General features: G+C 45.5%; 1 protein-coding gene across 1 annotated transcript; it reads left to right on the forward strand.

Moving 5' to 3' along the window:
• The first annotated feature begins 2,504 nt into the window (after positions 1–2,504).
• Positions 2,505–4,716, forward strand: LOC119159560 (uncharacterized). Its single transcript, XM_037412363.2, has one exon. It carries the CDS (start codon positions 3,139–3,141, stop codon positions 4,153–4,155), a length of 1,017 nt encoding a protein of 338 aa, XP_037268260.1. The 5' UTR covers positions 2,505–3,138; the 3' UTR covers positions 4,156–4,716.
• Positions 4,717–25,300: the final 20,584 nt, after the last annotated feature.

Here is a 25,300-nt window from a genome sequence, read left to right on the forward strand (position 1 = left end):
GCGTCGAGCGCGAGCTGTTGGCCCTAGCGCTGTGATTCCTGTTTTGATTGTTGCCGCCTGCTCTCGGTATCAATATACCTGCTATGCAAGTGCTACTTACGCTAATAAACCCCGTTTCATAGTGGTGGAGGTGCTGGGTGACTCAACCTGCAACTCCGCAACAGGAAATTACCTGCCACCTCAGAAATGGCTGAGGAAAATATCCAGCAAACTTCGACCCATCCTCCGATGGTCATCGTGCCCACTGCACTACACATGCGCGATCCACCTTTTTTTCAACAGTACCGATGAACAAGACGTTGCAGATTGAATACATTTAATAATATTTCAAGACATTTAGGTATTTGAAAAGGTAGGCGTGATCAACAAGTGGGACGAACCTTCGAAGCTGCAATATGTGCCCTTCTACATGAAAGAGGCAGCGAGTCTCTGGTTTAAAAACAACCACTCGACATTAGTCAATTGGGGTTCTTTTGCGCTACGCATTGCCGATGTGTTCGGTCGACACGAGGTACGCAAGCTTAGTTCCAGACAGCGCTTCAGGGGACGCGCACAGCTTCAGGGGGAAGGCTTCACAAGCTACATTGAGGACGTGCTCAACTTGTGCAAGCGCCTTATTGACCCCTCAATGACAGAAACAGACAAGATCAAACACATCTTGAAAGGTATAGACAAAGACGCCTTCTAGATGCTGCTGGCCAAGGTCCCACGGACCTTGTCCGAACCCGCCACTTTTTGTCAGAGCTTTATGGAGTTGCGTAAACAACGGGTCATAAAAGGGCGGCCAGCGGTTACCGACGAAACTCTCGCGATGTTGACCCTCGATGGAGACCCCAACACGCTAATGTCGGAAATCAAACGATAAGTGCGCGAAGAGGTGGCCTGACAACTTTCGTGCCTGTCGTATGCACCGACAACGGACCCCTCTTCTGAGTGTCTCGCGACCGCCATCAGGCAGGTAATACTGCAGGTGGAGGTCTTCGAGACACTGCCGTCCGCCTCTCAGACAACACAGCTGTCGCCGCGCCATTGACTTACGCTGCTGTTGCTGCGAGTCCACCAGGACATGTACCCTCGTCGACTTGTCAACCGGTGCGAGTACGATGAGTCTAGTACACCGCAATCTTACACTGTGCAACAACAACCGCGGCATTTAGAGGGACATATCGGACTATCAGTGGACTGGGGTACCTCGCTTATTTGATGTCAGTGCACACTGAGGATGCCATCCGCATTGGTGGCAAAACATCTATGTAACTTTGTTATATTCTTCTTGATTTGAGTGGGAGTAAATATTTTAATATCCTGAACTCGCTCGGCTTTTGGAACATTTTTACACAATGGAAAACGCCCCGCATTCATAAGGCCTGGTTGCGGTAAAGCTTTATCGGTCGTCAGCCGCCAGAAAAGCAATCATTTATTTAGAAACCAAAACTACAGAAATAAACCGACAAGAGTCAGCACTTGAAAGCACTGTCGCAAAAATGCAGATACAGCAGTATGCCACGAATTGTGCTGTCAAGATATGATTAGTCCTTCCTGCACCCATGCGCTGCTGTGAAGCATTTACTGAAGGTTTTGAAGTACCGATGAACTATACGGAATAGTAGTAAATGCTCATTTTCTTTTTGTCTTGTTGGTCTTTGTAATATGGGTCCTTCAAGTTGCCGTAAAATATTTAATGCTGGTTTCCGAGGAGGAAAGTACTTGTAGTAGCACAGCTATTTGGCGTATAGTTGGAAACGCTTCATCCGACAGGAAAGGCGCTTGTCCTGTGTGTGTTGCTTCCTCGTCCAAGTGTGTGTGTGTTTTTTTTCTCACGCTGCTTAAGGATGAAAGGGATACTTATGCTCATCTCTGTCAATTATCTCTATCGCTATTGAGCTCTAGCTTCATTGAAAACGGGAAGTTGCCGAACTTAGTCATATGGAGCAACAGATATTCCAAGGGTTGTCGAATTAGCCAGTTTTGCAAGTTGGACTTGCGGCATACTCATAGGAATGCAAGCGGTTCTCCTTTCAAACGATGAGGAGCCCTTGTTCGGCCGTCATGCGCACGCCTATATTCATAACATTTAAAGCCCACTTGAAACTTGAACGCAATAAAACCGATCAAATCCGAAGCCTAACTTTATCAAGAGACAACTTGCCGTATGTCGATTCCAATGATTATTCCTCGTCTCTCGGAAACCCTAAGCGTTATCACACTGTATGACGCGCTAATGGCACTCCCTTTTGCGTGCATGCCTTCCGCAAGAGGCAAAATCTTTTGCGCTGCCCTATATATAGAAATAAACTCCGACCATGCGACCAATGCATTTCAATCTGTTCCGTCACTGCTAGAACGTTCCGTGCAACCCCCACCGTGAGCAACAGCAACAAAAATGCAAACGGCTGATACAACATCGTGATCGATGCCCTTCCTAAGAACATCTCGCACAAACAGCTATCATACTATGCCCCGCAGCATCTGTGCAGCGGTTCCGCATCTACACCGGCGCCCCACTGCGGCCATGTGCCTGTTGCTCTCCTCCATCTCACAGAACAAAGGTCGGGCAACCGTCATAACAGATGCACAGATGCGTGATGTTTTGACGAAGGGTATGGGCGCGAGCGCGCATTTCATATAGTGCGTTCAAGCGCACCGCAACAGAATCAAAACGTGCATTGCATCTACGGCACGGATCCACCCGTCCGGCAAGCGGATATTGCAGCAGTCAGAGGCTCGACACTGCGGTATCGCCGTTCAACTGCACTCCTCGTGTCATCAACACGCTGCTATGGTAGAAGGCCATCCGGTGCCAGATTTCCTCGACAAAACATTCCCGCATTTGCATTTTTTTTGTGCGCCGGAACTGTTCCAGCAGTCAACTTGAGTGTGGCCTCGCATGGACAAGACCTGCAGTTTGATAACGCAGGACCCGGCTCTCAACACTCCATTGTTCTTTAATCGACAGTGCTGTTCTGCTGAAGCCTACAAAGGATCTTCGCTTCAGATTTGACCTGCATCTTTCCCGACCAGATGGTTGCAAATGCATGAAACAAGTAACACCGTAACCCGGAAGAGGATTCAACTAACACGAAAAAACAAGGAACCAAAGCGTTTGTACAGCGGGAATTGCCCACATCAAGGTAGAAGATGTACTTCCGTCCTTATAGCAGCAAGCGATTCCCAATAAGGCATTTTTATTGCCTCATAGTATGCGCTACGTTTCTCGCCACGTGCTCCGTACTTTATATGTCATGGCCCAAACATCCGCTACCACCGTTTTACTGTTGGGATCTGCCCGCGCGAGAGGTGACGGTGGAAGAGTACAACGATACCTTCGTGCCAAACATTGTGCATTTCATAAGACTCGGAAACGCTTCGTTGTCCTTCATTGAGGTTGTGAGCATTCGAGCAGCGTGGCTCCAGCAAAACCCCGACTTTTTGATGATCCACTGCGACAACTGCAGCGCGACTATACAAAGCGCGTACTGGAGACACATTAAAGACATACCACGACTGACTCTGAGGTACGTAGAGAAACCGGAGGCAGTTTTCGGCATCAAGGTGAGCTGGATCGAGCACGCCTCTGACATCGTTCGCATCAGGGTGCTTAGAAAGTACGGAGGCATCTACCTCGATAGCGACTCCTATGTCGTGAAGAGTTTGGACAAGTACAGGCGGTATGAAACGGCCATAGGGTGGCCACCAGGCCAGAGCATCGGCAACCAAATCATCGTGGCCCATAAGCAATCCGTGTTTTTACGTCTGTACTACGACTTGTATCGCAAGTATCGGCCTGACCTCTGGTATTACAACGCTGGTCATCTACCGACGCAGGAGATACTCGATGCGAAGCCTCACCTAGTTTACCGAATTCCATGCGATTTTGGAGTGCATGAGGACATCTCCAGGATCTTGTTTGAGCAGTGCAATGACGACTGGAGGAACTTTACAGCAGTGCACACGTTCTTCAGGCACCGGGCTTACTACTGTCCCTTTGACAAGTTCGGACCAATCAACTTCGAGACTGTAGGGCGGTACGCAGCGAATTTCGGAAAGATGGCACGCCTCGTGCTCATAGGCTCTACAAAGTTGGGTGGTTCGATGGTGAAGAACATATCTTTACTCAGTGCGGAAAAGTTGGATTATTCCGAAGGATGTGGATAATTGTTTTTTCGCTTGGCGTATCCAATCGCTTCTGTAAGTATACTTTCATATGCGATATATTTGGCAGTGAGAAAAATTTAGTTGTTGCTTCATCCACTTATGTACGTACTTCCGGTAACTATGGTTAATTGCATGATGAAGTTGTATGACCATAATCTTTGCTGATCCAGTTACTTCCACACACACACACACACACACACTCACACACACACACACACACACACACACACACACACACACACACACACACACACACACACACACACACACACACACACAAAGGATTGTAATTGTACATTTTTTACGAGTTACTTGAGATTTGTCTTTCTGGCTCACGTCTATTTTTAATGTTTCAAACCTTTTCATTTTGGTCGACACTCTTTCATTTCGTTTGTACTTCGTGCTTGCCGACCAGACGATGCTTCGTCAAACCACCGACTTCACATTATGTTTGTAGCTGAATACGAGGTTATGTTTCCACAAAGCAAGATGGTTAAAACTGTTACCTTTTACATAAAAATCCATCAATGTTGCAAGGTAAAATGTTGCGAAGAATAACGACACTGTTGTATTGCTTTCCATAAACTCCCAGTAGGATGCAACACGCATCAATGTGCGTGTTGCCTGATCAAGGTTTTGTGGATGATCATAACCTTATGGGCTACCTTCATATATATATATATATATATATATATATATATATATATATATATATATATATATATATATATATATATATATATATATATATATATATATATATATATATATTAGGCAAGTTATCTTTTCACCCGCTTTTCTTTCTTCACATTTACATTTCAATTAGGTCTAATAAATTCCCCTATACTTTCCTTGGCATTATTGTCTGTCAGATCTCATTATTATTGTGTCAAATCCTGGAAAAAAGAGCCCTTAAGTATGCACTTCTCTCCCTTACTCATTAACGAGGGTCTCGTACTGGCAGACTTGGTGACCTAGGTTGTATATGAGGGACTATAGGCCAGCTGCGAGCTCGTGATAAGTTCACGTGCTACGTGACACCACACAGGCTCATAAAGGGTATCTCACAATCGCCGCCATGGCTACTGAGGGCGCTGACTGATACTTCCACGTTTAAATTCACATATACACCCAATAAAGTGGCTGGGAGGATAGCCGCTGTGGTAGCTTAGTGGTGGAGCATCGAACGCGTTGCCCCGCCGCGGTGGTCTAGTGGCTAAGGTACTCGGTTGCTGACCCGCAGGTCACGGGTTCGAATCCCGGTTGCGGCGGCTGCATTTCCGATGGAGGCGGAAATGTTGTAGGCCCGTGTGCTCAGATTTGGGTGCACGTTAAAGAACCCCAGGTGGTCGAAATTTCCGGAGCCCTCCACTACGGCGTCTCTCATAATCATATGGTGGTTTTGGGACGTTAAACCCCACAAATCATCGAACGTGTTATTTGAAGGTCGCAGGTTCGGTTCCTGCCCACGGCAGCTTATCTTTTCACCCACTTTTCTTTCTTCACATTTGCTTTACAATTAGGTCCAATAACCTTCCCTATAACTTCCTTGGCATTATTGTTTGTTAGATCTTATTAATATTGTCAAAACACGGAAAAACAAGTTATTAAGTATACACGTTACACGTCTTTCCCTTACTCTCTCTCTCTCTCTCTCTCTCTCTCTCTCTCTCTCTCTATATATATATATATATATATATATATATATATATATATATATATATATATTTATTTATTTATATATATATATATATATAGCGCTATATTTCGTAAGAGAAGAAAGAATTGGAGGAAGTCCAATAATGTTTCTACCAAACCAAATCTAGAGTGGACACTGGTAGTTCAAAAAGCTATCAGTATCCATTTTATGGTTGTCGCCATTGCTCGCCCGCAAAAGACACTCAGGTCGACACGTACAAGTGGAGTGGATTATTTTCAGAGCTCAGTAATACAAATTGAAGACACTGAAGCACTGTCTTTTTTACCAGGCATATTCGTTCGAGTTTCAGTTAAGAAAATGCACGGTTTTTAAGCCCACCATGTAGTGCTAACTCGCAGTTACATAGAATCAAGGCTTACACTGAGTGTGTTTGGTACGCGATCAAGGAATACAAACATTATAAAAAACTGGGGAGTGTAACGACGCAGACATAATAGTAACGTTCCCACACCCGCCTCGTTCTTTCGTCCCGTCGTTGCCACACTCGCGTTGGTTGGCACAAACGTATATAACTCGCGTAACCTGATAATGTCTGAGGTCACGATTGAATAAACGACAGCAAGTGTCACCTGTGCACGCGTATTACGTGTGAAAAGGCAAACGTAATCTAGGCGGACGCTACCCATCAGCCCGTGGAACCCGGTTTGATCACCTCATACATACGTGGAAAGAGGCATAATTAACGTTCCGCCTGACGGGGCTCACTCCTATGAGCGCTTTCAGTCGCTTGGTGTGCCATCGTTGGCATTTGGTGCACGCTGTGGTCGAGGATTGCCACGCATGCGTTTCCTGTATCAATGTATATCGAGGTCTTGCGTTGTACCTGCCAGTGTAGATGGTGTTCAACGTATCAATAACGTTCCGTGCAGGGAATTTTCCCCTTTTTGGGAAATTTTCGCCTGTAATTTTGAGGAAAAAAAGGGAATCGTCTTCATAGCGTATAGGGAATTTTAGGAATGCCTATAAATATCCTATTTCGACCGGTAATTAGCGGTCACAGTGCGACTCCATCCACTGTATCGGTTCTGGCGCATGCACCACGCAAGCGTGGCGTTTGAAGCCCACAATGTGCAGTGTACTAACGATATATACATGAATAAACTCATGCTTTCGTTGTCGGCAGTGTATACGGGCCAGTCATAATTTGAAAAGTCGCCAGTACTTTAGACACGTGTAATAATAAACTGTGTGTGCGTGAATGGGCTGGAATTGGTACTTTTGTGCAGGGAAATATGCTGGGTATTTCGTCAACGTTCGCAGAGTAAACTCCCCAAAATGGGGAATTTTCATGTCTCTGAATGGCAATTCTTCGTCGTTGTACGAACATCACTGGAACGTATTCAAAGCGAGCTTGCTCTTTTCCTAATGATCTCTCATCTTACATTGTTTGGCAAAGCACTGAGTGGTTCCCCAGTGTGACCTATTATTATTTATTTTTATTTGTGAAATACTGCAGGCCAAAAAGGCCCAAGCAGGAGGGGCACAAACACAAACACAATATCAGTACATGAGTGACACAGCTTCACTAAAATACATCTGTGTAAGAGGAGAGCGAGTAGAAGAAAAACATCAAAACAAAGAAAGCACGCGATCAGTACATGAGTAACACAGCTTGACTAAAATACATCTGTGTAGGAGAAGAGCGAGTAGAAAAGAAACATCAAAAAAATTGCCCGCAGCTTCCCTCGGGGGAACACTGAGGAGGATGCGGACCATATAATTGGTTAACGGGGTGTTAAAGTGCGACTTACTTGGGTCGATGGCTAAATTGGTTAACGTGGTTGTGAAATGGGGTGTTAAATTGCGACTTACTTGGGTCGATGGCTAAATTGGTTAACGTGGTTGTAGGAGGGGGTGTTAAATGAGTGAACACGTACACACGTATGCGAAAGGGCGGCGCTGGTCGAAGGGACGTCGATCATTGTGTTTGTGGATTCGTTGGAATTCATTTCACCGCGACCTTGGACGTCGACGCGCCGTACAAACCAACCGACGAGCGGCAACTGAGCGAGCGAGCGAGCGCCGACCTTGAGTATATATACAGCACGACGGCGCATGCACTGTCAGCTGTTGAATGTTCTCGAAGCGCGACGCCACATGCGCGTCCACTGGAGAATCCGGAGAACTGTAGATGTCGAACGCGGTGTGTAGAGGAGGAAGGGTGCACAGATGGTGGAGGAGTGAAGCGCGCGCGGTGTGTAGAGGAGGAAGGGATGCACAGATGGTGGAAGAGTGGGCGACGGAGCGACGGCGCATGCGCGCGCGTCAGCTGTCGAATGTTCGAGAAGCGGTGCGGACGGCGCACTACAAGGCGCGAGTATAAGATGCTCCGCATCTAAAAAAAATCAAGCAATATTGGGAGGGGGGGGGGGGGGGTCAAGATTCACAGAATTAAACATTGGGTTCATCAAGATCGAAGGTTTGGAGGAAATCAGAAGGCAAGTTATTCCATTCTGTTACAGTTCTCGGAAAAAAGGAAAACTTAAATAAATCTGTCCGCGCAAAATACGGAGTTAAGGATCGGACATGAGAATGACGAGTTTGCCTGGTCGAAACTGGGGTAACGTAATGTGATGGGTCTAGCCCAAGTTTATTGTTAATTAGTGAGTCCAAGAATTTCAGACGGAGAAGCTGGCGCCGCGATTGTAGCGTCTGGATTTCGTTATCTCGCATTAGTTCCGTAACTGATGTACCACGACCATACTTTGAGTAAATAAAACGTACTGCTCGTCTTTGAATCTTTTCAAGGGAATATATGTTAGACTTAGTATGCGGATCCCATACAATACAAGCGTATTCAAGCTTTGGACGTATTAAAGTGTTATAAGCTAATAGTTTCACTTGCGACGGGGCGTCTCTGAGTTTGTGCCTTAAAAGACACAGTTTACGGAAAGCCGATGACGAAACATCGGCAATGTGTGCATTCCAGGACAACTTATTCGTTATCGTTATACCTAGGTATTTGTATTGACTGACTTCTTTTAAGGGTTGGCTTTTAGAGGAATAGGAAAACTGAAGGGGATTTTTCTTGTTAGTAATTCGAAGGCAAACAGATTTATCGAAATGGAGCACCATGCCCCATTTGTTACACCACGAAAGAATATTGTTAAGGGCAGTGTCGAGAGCAACCTGGTCATCTGGCGATTGTACATCTGTGAAAATAATGCAGTCGTCTGCAAAAAGTCTTATTTTAACCGGATCAGTAATAGCATTAACAATATCATTGCAATAAATTATAAATAGCAGCGGACCTAGAACACTACCCTGCGGTACGCCGGAATCTACTGGGAGATGAGGTGATGTCTGTCCACTGACGTCGACATACTGTTTCCGGCCGTTCAGGTAAGCAGACACCCAGGATACTAGGTAGTTTGGAAGCCCTATAGTCTGCAATTTCTCGATGAGCTTGTTATGGGGAACACGGTCGAATGCTTTACTGAAATCTAAAAACAGTACATCGACCTGACCAGCTTTGTCTAAAATAGAAGCAATGTGATGAATAACTGAGACCAACTGGGTGACTGTGGAAAACCGTTTTCTAAATCCATGCTGAAAGTGAGATAAAATGTGGTTATCATCCAAGAAGCTGTTTATACGAGTGGCAATTATATGTTCTAGCATTTTGCAACATGCGGAAGTCATAGAAATGGGACGGTAGTTTGGTATGCACTCTGGGTCCCCCTTTTTCACAAAGGGCAGAACACGTGCCAATTTCCAATCGATGGGTAAAGTTGCTGAACTTATTGAGGCTCGGAAGATCACAACAATGTACTTGGCCAATATTTCGGCATATCGCCGGAGAAATGCATTGGGTATGTTGTCTGGTCCAGGGGTTGATTTAACTTTTAATCGCAGCAGTAAATTTAGGACACCATCGAAAGAAATGAGGTTAGGATCTGAATCAGAAGCGTCAATGCTAATTGAGACAGGCAGGGTAGAAGTTGAAAAAACACTATGAAAATAGTCGTTGAAATTTTTCGCGATAGTTTGGGGATTGTCAATTATAGTGCCGTTAAACTTGATTCGATTTACAGAGCTTTTACGGTCCCTAATAAAATACCAGAATTTTTTAGGGTCCTCTTTGATGAAGTTTTGCAACTTGACAGTAAAATAAAAATTCTTGGCACTTTTAATAGCTTCGGAGAGGGAGTTACGAATTTCCCAGAGAATGTTAGCGGGAGCACCTTTTTTCCTATAACGCTTGGCTTTACGCTTCATTTGTATTATTGGCCTTGTGATCCATGGTGTGAACTTTGGGGGTTTTTTCGTTTTGTTTGGTACAAACCGTTCAATGCAGTGGAAGCATAGTTTCTTAAACTTATCCCAGAGAACAGCAGCGTCGTCGCCATCAAAATGCACCAATTCACATTCAAGATAATCTTGGATGCTCGTATCGTTAGCACGGGAAAAATTTTTTACCTGTTTAGAGTTAGGTGGGCTATTGGAGCGATTACAATGCAAGGGAAAAGAAACTGTGACCATGTCGTGATCAGATAAGCCTGGTTCAACACAAACACAGCAATCAAGAATAGTGCGATGCATGAACACAAGATCTAGTAACGTGGACGAAGCATTACCAACACGTGTTGGTTGCTGAACAATTTGGGCGAGATTGTGGGAAAGCATTATATCGAACAGTATATTTGCATTAATCAAATCTGATGTCGACTGCATTTGGTTCCAGTCAATATTAGGCAGATTGAAGTCGCCGATGACAATTAGCTTTTGATTACTGTAATTTTCCATATGGGTTTTCAAGTTAAACAAATAATCCGGCAACGAACTCGGCGGCCTGTACATTGCATACAATACAAAAGACTTATTGAAGAGTGAAAGCCTCAGGCATATGCTTTCTGTACTTTCAACGTCCGGTAAACGGGTGACAGTGATTCCTGTTTTAACAAGTACTGCAACTCCACCACCTCTTGAGGCCCTATCTCTGCGGTACATTTCATAAGCTGGAGGCACTAAGTCTTGGTTACACATTTCGCTGTGGAGCCACGTTTCCGTTATTACAACAACATGAGGGTTGTATGCTAAAAGTACAGCCTCAAGTTGTTCGGTTTTATTTCCAATGCTTCGAGCATTCATATTAATCAGTCTAACTTGCTTCTGCGCAGCTGGTCAACATTTGCTACCCGTACTTTCGTTATCGGGTGCACTGCCGATAGACTGAGGCGATGCCGTGGCACACCGACGGCTTCCAATTAACTGACGTTTGTTTGTTACGTCATTCCAAATAAACAGATCATCACCTACACGCAACTTATCATGCACCAAAAATGCCTTCTTGCCTTGTTCTTTGTCGGCTTTTGCACTTTCCCACAGTAATTTACGTTTTGCCAACGTCTGCTTTGAGTAGTCGTTCTGAACAAAGATGTTAGTTCCCTTTAGGTTGCTCGCCTTTTTCAGCACAGCTAGCTTTTCGGTGAAGTCTTGAAGATACAAGATAATCGGCCTATTCGAGCCTGATCTTCCAAGCCTATGAATCCGGGCAACAGAAGTGCATTTAACGCCGAGCTTGCTGTGAAATGTTTCAGAGACGACTTTCTTTTTAAGATCAGATTCAGTTTCTTCCGGCTGTTCTGGGATACCAAAAACAATCAAGTTTGAACGTCTGCCTCGATCTTCAAGATCCGTTAGCTTTCGGGCCTGGAAATTCATTGAGTTTGTGTAGACCTTAAGAAGGTTGTCCAGGTCATCTAATTTTGAATTTTTAGTTTTCATTTCAGCCACATGGATCTCGATTTCTGAAAGACGCCGTGTAAGCTCTGCTAACATGTTTTCCGTTTTAGTTGTAAGGTCTGCTACCTCACTACGGAGAGCTTTTTGACCCTCTAAAAGTTTAGCCAGCATGTCTTGGTTGGTAGGTCCGGGGTTTTGTTCGACATCACCACAAAGTAGTAACCGAAGTGCACAAAAACAATCGTATGCAATTTTACGACACTGCCGTGGGCACGGCATAACAACCAAACAGCGGCAATCGCTTCGAAATGAGCTGTACGCCCTACTAACCTGCACAAGGTAGAGGAAACGTTTAGCCATGTTTCCATGGATTTCGCCGTGCCCACTAAGGGAGGGGGGGTTCCAGGTGTCTTGAAGTAGTCGATGATCGGATGACGTCACAGACCAAGCACTGCCAGGCGGCAGCAGCTTCGGGATGACGTCACATGGTTCCACGTGGGGCGGCTGTGACTTGCAGAAAGGAAAGTGGTGCGAATGCGGCGAGTACCCAGTGGTGGCCGTTGTAGATCCAGGAGATACGTTGGGGACGCAGAGCAGCAAGCCCTGCACAAGGTAGAGGAAATGTTTAGCCATGTTTCCATGGATTTCGCCGTGCCCACTAAGGAAGGGGGGGTTCCAGGTGTCTTGAAGTAGTCGATGATCGGATGACGTCACAGACCAAGCACTGCCAGGCGGCAGCAGCTTCGGGATGACGTCACATGGTTCCACGTGGGGCGGCTGTGACTTGCAGAAAGGAAAGTGGTGCGAATGCGGCGAGTACCCAGTGGTGGCCGTTGTAGATCCAGGAGATACGTTGGGGACGCAGAGCAGCAAGCCCTGCACAAGGTAGAGGAAACGTTTAGCCATGTTTCCATGGATTTCGCCGTGCCCACTCTTCGCCGTGCCCACTATTACAAACCGTTCGAACGGCGCCCAGAGCAACGAAATTTGATCGCTCCCATTAATACTTTTTTTTTACCGCTCTGGTCCTGAATAAGACATTAGAAAGTGCTGCAAGGATATGAAATGGAAGATTGCGCAATTTGTGACGTCGGACAACGATCCAGGCGTGTATGTTTCCATTTCCGCTTTAGACTGCAGTACACCAGCTACAAGCACCATGTGTTCAAAAACCGCCTTCGTAGCAGACACGGTGCTGTATTCATGACGTTACTTGATGTGCCATTTACATTTGTCTGGCTTGCTGAAGCAGATTCGTAATCAGTGAAATTTCCTATATTAGTGAGTGCGGCGGTATTCATCTCGCTCTCGCAAACACGAGTAGCGGGTGAGCACAACGAACCAGTCCGTCTGGAGATTCATTTTATGGCGATAGCAAGTCTGATACAAGCAATGATAATATAGGTGAGCGATGCAACTTTCTGTTAAATGTGTAATATTAACTACGAAAATGTTATGCATATCACGTCTCTGATGTTCTAGACTATATTCTTTTTCCTGAGTGATTATTAACTATGTTCGGTATATACAAGGTGTGTATAGTCAAAGTCAGATTCAATGCAACATGAAAGTTTTTACGCGATCTATTTTCTCTATTGCTTTTTTTGTTCATGATGGTCTGGATGCCTAGAACACTGTTGTTTGTGCATGTATGTGCGCGTGCGTATGTGTGTTCTTTTTTTTTTAATCAAGGCTGATAACTGCAAGAATATCTGTGCTGTACGAACTGTGTAGAATGAGGTTCGGTCCTCTATCAGGCTATATGTCTTCAGCCCCAACATTCTTTAGTTTATTGGGCAAGAAAACAATCAACAATTTTTCGAAATTGAAACAAAGCATCCACCCAAATCATTGTTCGAGTTGTAATGAAAAAAAAAAAGGCGAGTAGATTAACAGAGGTTGAAAAATTGACAAATAAGCGCTAACACGCTTCCCACAACGGCCCGCCTTCCGGGGGTGAAGATGTAGACGGATCATGGAATGTAATAGTTGTTGACCACCACTATCGTCAAAAACCTACACTGCCATAATCTTGCCCCCCCCCCCCTACCCCACCTTTTTTTGTAGAGAAAAAGCGCACAAGAAACAGCGACCCAACGAAGGCACGGGCCCGCACATTCATAACTTTTTACCGTTATCTTCAATGAACTACCAATGTGCTCAAATTGCTACCTTGGTGAACTTGCACTTTTAGCATTAAGAATCACGGGACAGGTCCGTCTAAGTAAGGTTATGAAGCAGACCTGGCACCCCGTCAGATAATTCGGGGAGGGAAGAAGGAGACAACCCTACTGTGCGCAGGTCTACGATGGAGGCGCATTTTCCCGTCGCCTAGATGCAACGTATTGCGTCTAAATCTGTAACGTCTCCCCGCTTGACGTGTGTTCTACGTGCAAGTGAAAGCGAATGATGACAGCACAAGAGCGCTGCTCAAGCAGAGATGAAACGCGCTGGCCGTCTTTCATTGCGCTAAGTGTTCACGGCGAGGAACCCGATGAGGACCTGCGTCTTTCCGGCAAGAAATGCGTTATTTTACCGACCGGGCAAGGTCGCCCACGGTCACGTGCGCCGTACCTTTGAAAAGGATCAGGATGGAGACTGTCCATACTTTTGTGGGTCTCGTGCTCTCATTGCAAAGCTTGCGTTCAAGACACAGCACGATGGCCCCTTCGTTCGCTGCGGCTGCAGCGTTTCCTAAAAGAGTGTGCTGCTAAGGCGTCTCTCATATCGTTTGTTAAACAAATAAATAGAGAGAAAGCAAGAGCAGAAACGGCGAGAAATAGCTAGAGAGATTAAGACATAGAAATAGATACCAACAAGAGATACATGAAACAGAGAAAGAAAAAATAAAATAAATAGAAACAAGGAAGGCCACCAAGCCCCACTTTTTCTTAATTGAAGCTTGGTGCAACTATTTCGAAACTGCCATAATTTTTTTTGTTTATATACGCTAACTTTCCGCCCACCACCGCTTGGCCGATCACAACGTTCCTCTGCGTCCGAGAGAGAGAACAAGGATGAAAAAAATGCAGAGAGGTTAACTATCACTGAGCCTGGTAGGCTACCTTGCACTGGGGAGGGAGTATAGGGGAATGAGAGTTAGAGAGAGAGAAGGAGAGAAAAGTCACCCATGCTGTCAGCAAACCGGCAGTTATGTACTCCTGAGGAACGTTGATTAACATACTCGGTTAACGTGCCCGAGAAATGTTACATCAGTATTTATAAACCCTGCTCGCTCCACGCCCTCTATAGTGATGATTCTTTGGAATTTTCGCCCTTGAGTGAACGATATGACGGTTTCTCCAATTGCACATCCCCATCTGCGGTTCCTGTGGTGTCTTGAAGTTGTAGAGAACGATGTTAGTTGGTACGGGGAAATTAAAAAGAGCGTTTGTGTTATCGCGATCACCTCCCTCGTATCCGTGCTCGCATGCCTGCCTTTTTTCACGGCGTGGCGAGGTAGTAGTAAAAGTACTGCAACAATCTGCAGTGTTTTGGGGTTAGTTTAGATGTTTGCAACAGTCATTTTTTAACGAGCTTAGACAAAATAGGGCCCTTATCACAACTTGAGCTTGACGAACGAATAATCGGCAACTTTAGCATTACCTGCCCTCAGACTATTTCGTCAATACAGCCTGCAGTTATGCCCTCTTGAGGATCGGCGATGATAATGGTCTCTTACATAGACCGTTCAGTGAAGTAAAGTGTTGAACAACATTCGAACAAATCTCACATATTGTTACGACACAATACCTTCCGACGAAAGCGCTTACTTATGTTTTGACGGGCATGACGGGCAGCTGCATGCATCACTGTCTGTTGCGCGAGTCTCTCCAAGCACGACAGCTCTGCTGCGACGGCTGTGGGTAGGATCTCCCGTACATAAAGCCGCCACATTGACCTTTGGCGCCAGTTTGTCAGCCTTACTACTAGCACGCTAGCTTGCTCGCATCGAGGCAAGCGTAGCGTATGTATTACATGAAATTGTTTTTTTCTTTATGAAGAGCTCGTAAGGGAACTGTGAGACGCATACGGGTGCGTTCTCCATAACGATACGCCTAGTAACGTATGCATGCATACATTTCCATTAAAGCTGCACTATATTAAATGAATGCGCAATATCAAGCCTTCACACTTTTGCGCCTGCCGTCACTATACCGAACCAACATTCCGTGAATTCTATTGAATGTCGCAAGATTCAATGGCTTGTCGCCCCGCCGCGGTGGTCTAGTGGCTCACCCCCAGGTCGCGGGATCGAATGCCGGCTGCGGCGGCTGCATTTCCGATGGAGGCGGAAATGTTGTAGGCTCGTGTGCTCAGATTTGGGAGCACGTTAAAGAACCCCAGGTGGTCGAAATTTCCGGAGCCCTCCACAACGGCGTCTCTCATAATCACATGGTGGTTTTGAGACGTTAAACCCCTCATATCATTCAGTGGTTTGTCAATCATGTAATTTCAACTGAGCCAAAGCTACAGCATTCGTTATTAAAAAAAAAAAAACGGGTGTTCTGATTGCTGCAAGTCGTATTTTAGTTCCAAATTCCACTCTGTCCATATTTGTATAATGAGACAAAAAATAACCATAAATATTAGCAGCTCTTTCCTACTCGGGATAATGGGGCCAAGCGAAGATTAGCATTAATGGTGAACGTGCCCGACTTCATACGCACTCACGCATCGAGGTACTGCGTTTCTTCCTTTCCTCATTTTTTTTTTTTTTTTACATAGCCTCTGTACCCGGAAAGCTGTATTCGTGCTGAATCGGCATGGTGCCTTGCGTTTGATGACAGTGTTCGTCAGCCTCTAGAACAGCGTAACGGCGCCGGGGAAAGTATCATGACGGAAGCGCGGGTTAGTAATTGAATTGCCTCGAAGTCGGAATTTCGCCTAAATGAGCAATGGGCCTTTTCCGGGTAGGTAGTCTGGGCATGCGCGCCGGCCTCGAGGAGGTACGTGCACTGCACGCGCCATGATTTTTAGTGGCCAAACGTGAAAAATCGTGTGGACCAAGCCACATCCGGTGCCGCAAACATGCAAATGTTTTTCCCAACGAAAGATGCGAACGCAGGCCTCAGAGAGTGCTTGCCGGCATGCGGAGGGCAATCTCGGAGTCCAAGAGCCACCAGTTCTGATCTCGGTGATCACCACTTGGGTAGTTGTTCGGGATAGGAAAAGGCCCATTCCTGGTATCTGCATTATGCATTGTCCAGCGTATCGCTTTTAGTTCGCAAACACGATGAAGCGATACTTCGATGAAGCGCCCACAGCGCTTTTAGTTCGCAAACACGATGAAGCGATACTTCGATGAAGTGCCCACAGCGTGTACTGCCTCTACATCGTTTTTTACAGCTTCGGTAATGTTGGAGTAGCTTACTGCCTTTAGAATCTGACCATGATCAGACTTTGTCACGTCTGTGCAAATTAATGTTCATAAACGGACGTCTACGACGCATACCGTAATTACTCGAATCTAACGCGCACCTTTCTTACGGTTAAGCGAGTTCATAAATCGCATGCGCGTTAGAATCGAGTACGAAACAAAAAAAAAAGAATACGGTCATTCTATTGCCATCGACAATTCAAAAATGGCCGCCCCTTATGTGCGTCGGCATCACGGAGGAAGGAAAAAGGTAAGGAGAGGGCATGCCCAGCCGGCGCAGGGCGTAAAAAGTGTGGCGGAAATGACATCATGGCGGCCATATTCACTAGGCACAATGGCGACGTTGCTATGGTTACGTGTTGCGCAGTGGAGCCGGTCTAGCAGTGAGCGGCCGCGGCTGGCGGCGGAATGTGTGCCTCCCCAGTCCATCACGGGGTTTCAACAGTGCGTAGAACAAGTGCATATCCATGTGTCGTGCGGCGGATGACGCGGATGAAGCAGTTAGTGTTCAGCGAAATCGCGTTGGGCACCATGACGAAGCTGAATGACGACGAACGCCTTGCAGGTCAGTGACGGTTGAGCAATGCTCCTGCTTGTGACAACGGACGACGCTGTTGAGCCCAGCAAGACGCCGTGAGGACCATGTGCACATACGTAGTTTCGTGTTGTGTGTGTACAGTAACAACTTGCATGTGCGTATTTAAAACACCTTTTCTGTTCCGCTTGGTTTTTTATTGCATGTAATCTCAACGTAACAGCAACCACGTTCAACTGTCACTAGCACCGTGCTCAGTCACCACGGTCGCAGAATGCTGACGCCGGTGATTTTCACGCGGAACACGGACACAGTGGCAGGACGCTGCGTCGGCCGCGTGGCGGAATGCAACCGTAGAAGGCGCACGACCGATCGTGTTGTCTGTACAGTTGCTGAATTAATGACGTGAAAGCACTCGCCGTTGTCAGCGCATCTAGCGCGCGTTCTCTCGTAGTTGCTTCGTTGTTGGCGAGCTGTTACTCCCTGTTATTACTCGGATGAAGCGATTTCGCTGAAGGTGTCCCGCTGGCTCTGAGTGATGAGCCCAGTTCCAATAGGTTCGGATCGTCACGACACACGCGCTGCGCAGCCCACGTGCTTTCCGAGCCAGAGATGGAGTCGCGCCTTCTGCTTCGCATTCATATGTAAACAAGAGAGGAGAATTTGCCTAGTCAATATGGCCGACTTCAGGTTTCATTGCGGCTTCACAACGAGTGACGTCAGGGCCTCTCCTTACCTTTCCTTCCTCCATGGTCGGCATTATGGTGGCTACTAGCCACCATATCGGCATGGCCCACGCCTTCTCTAGGAAGAAGCCTGCCGCATAAGAAAAAAAAAAACAGTTGCCTCACTCTTTCCCTCCTTTATTTTGAAAATGTTCTCGGTCGCTAGCGTCACCTGTGGCAGACGGTGCAACAACGCAACACTTTGCATAGCCTCCAAAACAGTGGTGCACAGTTGCAGGTCTCGAACAACTCTCGACTTACGCGCCCCTATGGGCCGCAGATGAAAAACACTTAGCTGGTATCGCCGGTCGCCGGGATGATGGATGGATGGATGGATGGATGGATGGATGGATGGATGGTAGAGGTGTGCGCCGAGGCGATTTTGACCGGCGGCGGCGTGGGGGTCGTCCAGAGTCGGCGGCGGCGGCGTTGTCGGCGCACGCCGGTTTTTTCATCGGCGGCGGCGTGCGGCCAATTTTCATCGGCGGCGGCGGCGTCGGCGGCGCAGAAACCGAAACAGAAAATTCAAAAGGCTTTTCCACCACAGGTTACTGAATTAGTTGAAATTCAGGAATTTTAATCCAAATAGCATAAATGACACTACACAGATGTGTCGACATCCCGATGAATGCAAAGCGTTTTGCAAATAGTTTTTCTTCGCTTTCATGAAAAAATAACGCGTATTTTAATCTATGTTCATGTTGTACGGTAAATGTGCAGCACTTTGCCTTTTTTAAAATTTAAGATGCATCAGTTTGTTGTTGTTGTTGTTGGCAACGTCATACTTCATGAAACCTTTTTTCATTGAACAATGAGCAAGCAGTGACGCACGTCACTCATTTCGCTTTTTCCGGATCTGATCTTACTTTTACATTGTACGCTGCACAAAAGAAGAAGCACCTCTGCTTCGAGTTTTCTTATTACGATTGCATGAAACCGCTTTTTTGAGTATCCGTCATGCTTTGAATGTAACTTTCCTTCAAACGAATCAAAATACCTACTTTTCGCAATGTGAGAATCTTTTATACAGCGGTATAGGATGCGGAAAAAAACAAATCTGCGCATTTATTCAACTAGTTCTCAGCGCGGTGTTCAATGAATGAAGTGTAGACATGGGCGTGGGTGAGGCGGGTGGTGCGAAAAGGACACTTGAACCCTTCAAGCTCCACCAGCACTTGCTACCCACTCTAGCGACACCAACACGACCTACTCCATCAGTCGTGATGCAAGTTGAAAGTAGGGTTCGCATCCCCCCAAGACAAAAACCTGTCGATGGTCATATGTGCAGATTAGAGCAAATGCAATATTTGCTCAGATACACAGCCCATACTGGTCACGAGCTGGGCGTCCGTTGACCACGCCTGCAGAGAACGTTGACTCCCCGACCCCTTGGTGTTTGGTCAGGGGAGGGGAACACCCCTTGCAAATGGGCGCCATTAAAATTTCTCTTAAAAACGTCACAAATAAGAATGCTTGATAAGTATGTATAAAACATTCAACTTTCTTAATGCTTTTTTGTAGCGTGTTCACGTGCTCAATACCCATCAGATGTGTGAGAAATAGGAATAGCAACTGTCACTCTCGACTTGTTCCGGAAAAGACACAACAGAACAATGCAATTACGAGTGCTGGGTACCTTTGTTCTTTTGTATATTTGATTTCTAGGCATGATTTGAATTCTTATATAAACGAAAATAAAACCTGCAACATAATAAAAAAAAGGCCGCAATTGCAAGATGTGTGTTGCAAGACGTGATTTTTCTAGACTTACGTCTCTGCAAGGCACATCTGGTGTCACAAAATTGTAAGTGTCCACCCTTTTCCCCACGACATCTCCCGATCCCCCCCCCCCTCTCTAATAAAAAGGCACCAATGTAGGCCTCCATAGGCCTCCGTGATTGCCTACTGGCGCGCGGCGGGCCATTCCGGTGGCTAGGTCCAACAGTGGCGATTTCGACTTGCTTTATTGGAGGTGCTGAAGGAAAAGGCCGATATTTGTAAATTTCTTGAGAGTTCAGTGATAGTTTCTTTATGAATACCGTGGATTATTGGACCTCACTTTGTGTATAATGCTCCAATGAAAAAAAATGGTTTCATCCTGTGTCACTGCAGAGTCAGAAGCCATCACATGCGCAGGCATCATTAAGCTTCAAATGACATTGCTAAGGTTCAGTACATTTGTACAAATAATTCTCGTTAATTGAACATTTTGAGTATAATCCTTGCTTGGGTTAGTATATGTGAAACATAAATTTGAGATTTAAAATTATCATTGTGGGTTTCTGCAGCAAAGACACATTGATTAAAACTGATGACTCCGGAGCTACGGCAGAGGTAACATTCGTTCTGTTTTTTTCGGTTACGGTAACGGTAATGCGTTACCTTTTTTATGTATCTATATAACGTGGAGCCGTGAAACGTTCCCCTTTTTCTTATTTGAGTAACTAGTGAGGTATTTAGTTACTTTTTACTGTAACGGATACATCACTAAATAGACTTACAGGAGTGATGTCGGCCCACACCGTTAGTTGTTGCGGTCTACAGGCTGGCTGTAAACATTACATGGATATATTCCTTTCATCCAGAAGGGTTGCTCGACCATTGAGGATCTAGACCTTTGAGGAATACACAACAGTTTCTTAATGATATGCATATCATCCCACCGAAGCGTGCACTTCGTTTCGCTAAAGTTTACAGTCAACGTCAGTGCGGTCGTCACGCGGTATGTTTTAGGTAGAAACTTATAGCCTTCTCAAAATACCCAAAGACGTCGATTCACCGTGCAACGCGTAGCCACCCGATGACGGTTCTGTATGAAAATGGCATCCACAGTGAAACATGTTGCATCTGCTGAAATTTTATCGCAACATTATTATACTGCCACGCCCGCTTGTATTTTTATGTCACTGTCTTGCGCAAAGGCACTGCCGTAGTGGTTCAGTAGCTAAGGTACTCGGCTGCTGACCCGCAGGTCGCGGGATGAAGTCCCACCTGCGGCTGCTTTATTTTCGATAGAGGCGAAAATGCTGTAGGCCCATGTGCTGCGATTTGGGTGCATGTTAAAGAAACCCAGGTTGTCAAAATTTCTGGAGTCCTCCACTACGGCATCTCTCATAATCATGTGGTGGTTTTGAAACGTTAAACACCACATATTAATCAGCTGCCTTGCGCAAATGACGCTTGGCTGTCTGCGAACACTCTAGATTATTTTAGAATTGTCTGATAAGCTTGAGACACCTACGATATGGATGCTACGTGTATAAATGGCGACGTACCTTCGCGCAGATCATATTACCAACGACCAATGCTCTGATTACCGCTATCTGTGTAAAGCACGAATTTCGAGCACTTTGCACTTTCCTATGCACATGTTCACTCAATACAAAGTGTCGTCTTGAGCAACCCACGTACCGTCTTCTTTGACGTCGCAACCACGCGGCAATAAGGTAAGTAAGATGAGAACGGTGAAATGATTGATACAAAACAGTGAGATGGGGCGTAAGTGCATGGCCAAGTTTTGTTTAAGATGCGTATACCACAAGCTATTTTCTTCTATAGAACCAATATGATGCGGATTTGTTAAAATACTGTGAAGTTGAATGTCAAGAAAGGAAGAACATGAACTTAGAAAGAGACAGTGGAGACGAAAAGTGATAGGTATCGACGTAAAGTTTGATCGGTCGTTCCCCGCCAAACGTCCTAAACGTTTTGTCGACTATCTCAGGTGTATTCGAAAAAAAAAGTTGGGCTGATTTACTCCATTGAAATGAGTCTATCGCGAAAATTCTTTTGAGAGAAAAATATTTTTGGTGACCTATATGTGACTGAAATTTCAGCTATAGGCTGGGCCCTATATTGAGTCCTAAGATAAAAGCCTATTTACTGAGATAGTCTATGTATAGGCTCTATTTATTTTGCCGACCTATGGTTTCGAATATTTAAAACCTCCCACTATGGCGTGCCTTGGTGTCGTATAGACGTTCTGGCTTGTAAAGCCGAAAATTTTATTTTTCAAATTATAAACTGTTCATATCTCCCCCCCCCCCTCCCCTCCCCGGCACTCGTTCTAGGGTTGGTCCTTTGATAAACACCAGTCACATATCTTTAAAAAAAATGCTTGGATATCAACTATTCATAACTCTCATTTAAAGATGTGGAAAGGAAATGACGTCACTAAATTACTGATGAGGTGAAATATTAACTTTAAAAGCACAGTAAACGTGACTAAAAAGCTAATTCAACGCTAAAACAATGCAACCTTAACTAATAATGTCAACACACTTCTAAAACCTCATGCAATGTATATTGCATACCTGCAAGGTGCAGTTATTCGAGCGCTTTTTGCAGTGAAATTTGGCCATGGAGTTAATCTCGTTCATGGCAGTGCTATTTCTAAATTTGACGTTTGAATATCTAACGAGGTTTACGAGTTTCTTTCGGCGAAATCCGCGTTTTTTTTTTTTTGGCGATGTAATTGAGCATTTTATGCATTGTGCTGGCACGAAGTTTATTGTAGATGATGCGTTTATAGAGTACACCGTTCAATGACTGTGGTGAAATAGAAACAGCAATTTATGTTCATTCATGCTACACAACTCTCGTGATATGCTCCCAGAGAACAGAAAAACGCATAACGAAGTACATTACTAACGAACGGAAGAATTAAATATTTCTCGGTCTTTTCATGTTGTTTCTGTAGTCCAATCTACAAACGTTCGTATTAAATGAGCATGACGGTACGAAGGCATGGAATTGGGTTCTGCAGCATGTTGTGACACATGTGCCACTCCAGGTCACCTTTATTACATGACATCGGAATCCACACTGAGCTTGATCTATGATTATGTACCTAATCAACGGAGAATAAGAGCTAAGCTCCGGATTCATTATTAATGTGGCTTCAAAGACGAGAAAACAGCACGATTCGCGAGCAATCGAGCGCCCGTTCTCTCTCTCTATTTCGTTGAACTGCTTGTGCCCTGAGATGCCACTTCAATTTCTTTCTGAATAAATGTGGCAATCTGGAAAGTTGTGAGCGCCAAACAAGGCGCTAACAAGAATGAGAGAGACAGGACGGGTGCTTGTGAACGTCGCGTGGAGTTATTAGTTAGCGCTCGAAATTTCCCGATAGCAATGCGCCATCTGGCAGGATTTCAAGTTTTCTTAAAATGTAGCGATGACACAGATCATGGGTTTTGTCATGTCATTTGCTACCAATTAAACAGTGGCTGCGTAATTTAGGTTACCATGAAAATTGTCGCGGCCATATTTCAAGAAGGAAGGAGGCAGAAACGCACCGTTCATGCCATACGTGATCCTTCATCACTCGTGGAAATCAATTTATTCAAGCTGTAACGTGATTGAAGAATTCTGTTACTTCTCGGCAATCAGAGAGGCTTTTAATTCTCCAGTCTCTTTATGAGATATTGCTGCCATCTTTTTCCAACAGGCTTGCAGTTCTGTTGCACCGACATAGCAACACCCATGTTTTTGATGATTTTTTTTTTCATTCCCATTCAAAAACTTTTCCATTCATAGTCATTTCTGAAGCGCATAAGAACTGAATTCCTGTCGCTCGTCACCCGTCGCTGCGTTCGTCCAGTACACACTGCAAAAGGCTTGATGGCAAAGTCGTTTTCTATGTTCAAGTTCCTTGTACCCAAACCTTTCGCGCTCTTTGTGCACTTCAAGGAATTCAGAAAGACTACAATACAACCCAACGAGCTGTACACCCTGCCGTCGGGACTGGTATGCATGACGCAAATATGTTGCGAGTGGTCTCGCACTGTTCTGCCATTGTGCTTCGTTCCCTGTTCCGTGAGCTCAAGTTTGGTCGACACGTGGCGTCGTTGCGGCGCCATTGTTGTCGTGTTTCCCGTGTCTTTTCTTATACACAGTGTTCTACGAAGAAATGCCTCTGTGTAGCCGCTGGTGCCGAGGTCGCGGATTACGTTTTTGCTTCTTTCCTTCCGCAGCTGTGGTGACAATCGGTGGTTAGATTATCGGTTATTTCTTTACTTATTTCAGTTTTCTCGTTTAGCTAGTTTTCTGTATTCTTGCCCAAGAAAGGTGATCCAGAATTTTTTTTTTCTCGTGGGAATGACCATAGGTATCTGCGTACATGGTTGCAGCTCCATATTTCCAAGTTGTACGACTCGGACTGCCCTGCCGAAGGCCCCTATTCTCTATCTGCTATAGCAGCCATGACCGTCACGTTCTTCCGAACCTTCTCCTCCTACCTACTTCTAAACTATTTTCTCCACTCTCCCCTTTCCCTTCAAGGGACTGAGCCGTGGTCTCCCAAGGAAAGATAGTGTCTTTTTCTTTTTCTTCAACCACACATTCATCCATTCAGGGGAAGCTTGCATACAGTAACTGGTTTGGAAAGCAGGTAAAGGTTCGCGGAAAGTCACCTCACCTACCCTGATTTGTTCCGGGTAAACGCTCTCGAGGTGCGCCAAAAGAGGCGACATCACGAAAGTCATATTTCGAATTCTTTAGGGCTGTTGGCTCCCCTCGTCAAAAACTATTTGGACACGCCTGACTGACTGACGGCCTAGGAAGAGCTGTCGGAGATCCGGGACGCTTGATTTGTTCGACGTGCCATGAGACGCGCTGAATAATTAGCCGAGAGGTTGGGATTCGTCGTCAGGTATGTTTCCCACACTCTGTGGTGCTTTCAAGTCTTCCACTCCCCCAGGCCCTAGCCTGCCTAGTGCTGCAGGCCCTGTTCTGCACGTGCGATGCAACGTTATTGCACTGTGCTGTGTTGTGCGTATTATGGCATTATGACCTACGTTGTGTTTCTCTCTCGCCATGTGACGAACTGAACGTGCATCCTTTCTATTTCCTGGGTAGAAAAGAAGGCAGTGTTTGACTTTCTCCTTCTCATTTTTTTATCTTTATTCGCTGCGCCGTGCTCCCTGCTGGGCTGCAGAAATTAGGCGCCTTCTTCTAACCACTACCCCCACCATTTGGGGGACAGAGATGAAGACGACAATTTCTTTGGACTGCCCTGGACTGAATGGACATGCAGTCTGTCCATTTACAGTGATCTGCAAGGCGGCTTTCCTTTAAGGTTTATTTTCTATCCAAAAACT

Source organism: Rhipicephalus microplus, chromosome 1 (assembly GCF_043290135.1).
Source record: "Rhipicephalus microplus isolate Deutch F79 chromosome 1, USDA_Rmic, whole genome shotgun sequence".
NCBI classification, from domain to species: Eukaryota; Metazoa; Arthropoda; class Arachnida; order Ixodida; family Ixodidae; genus Rhipicephalus; species Rhipicephalus microplus.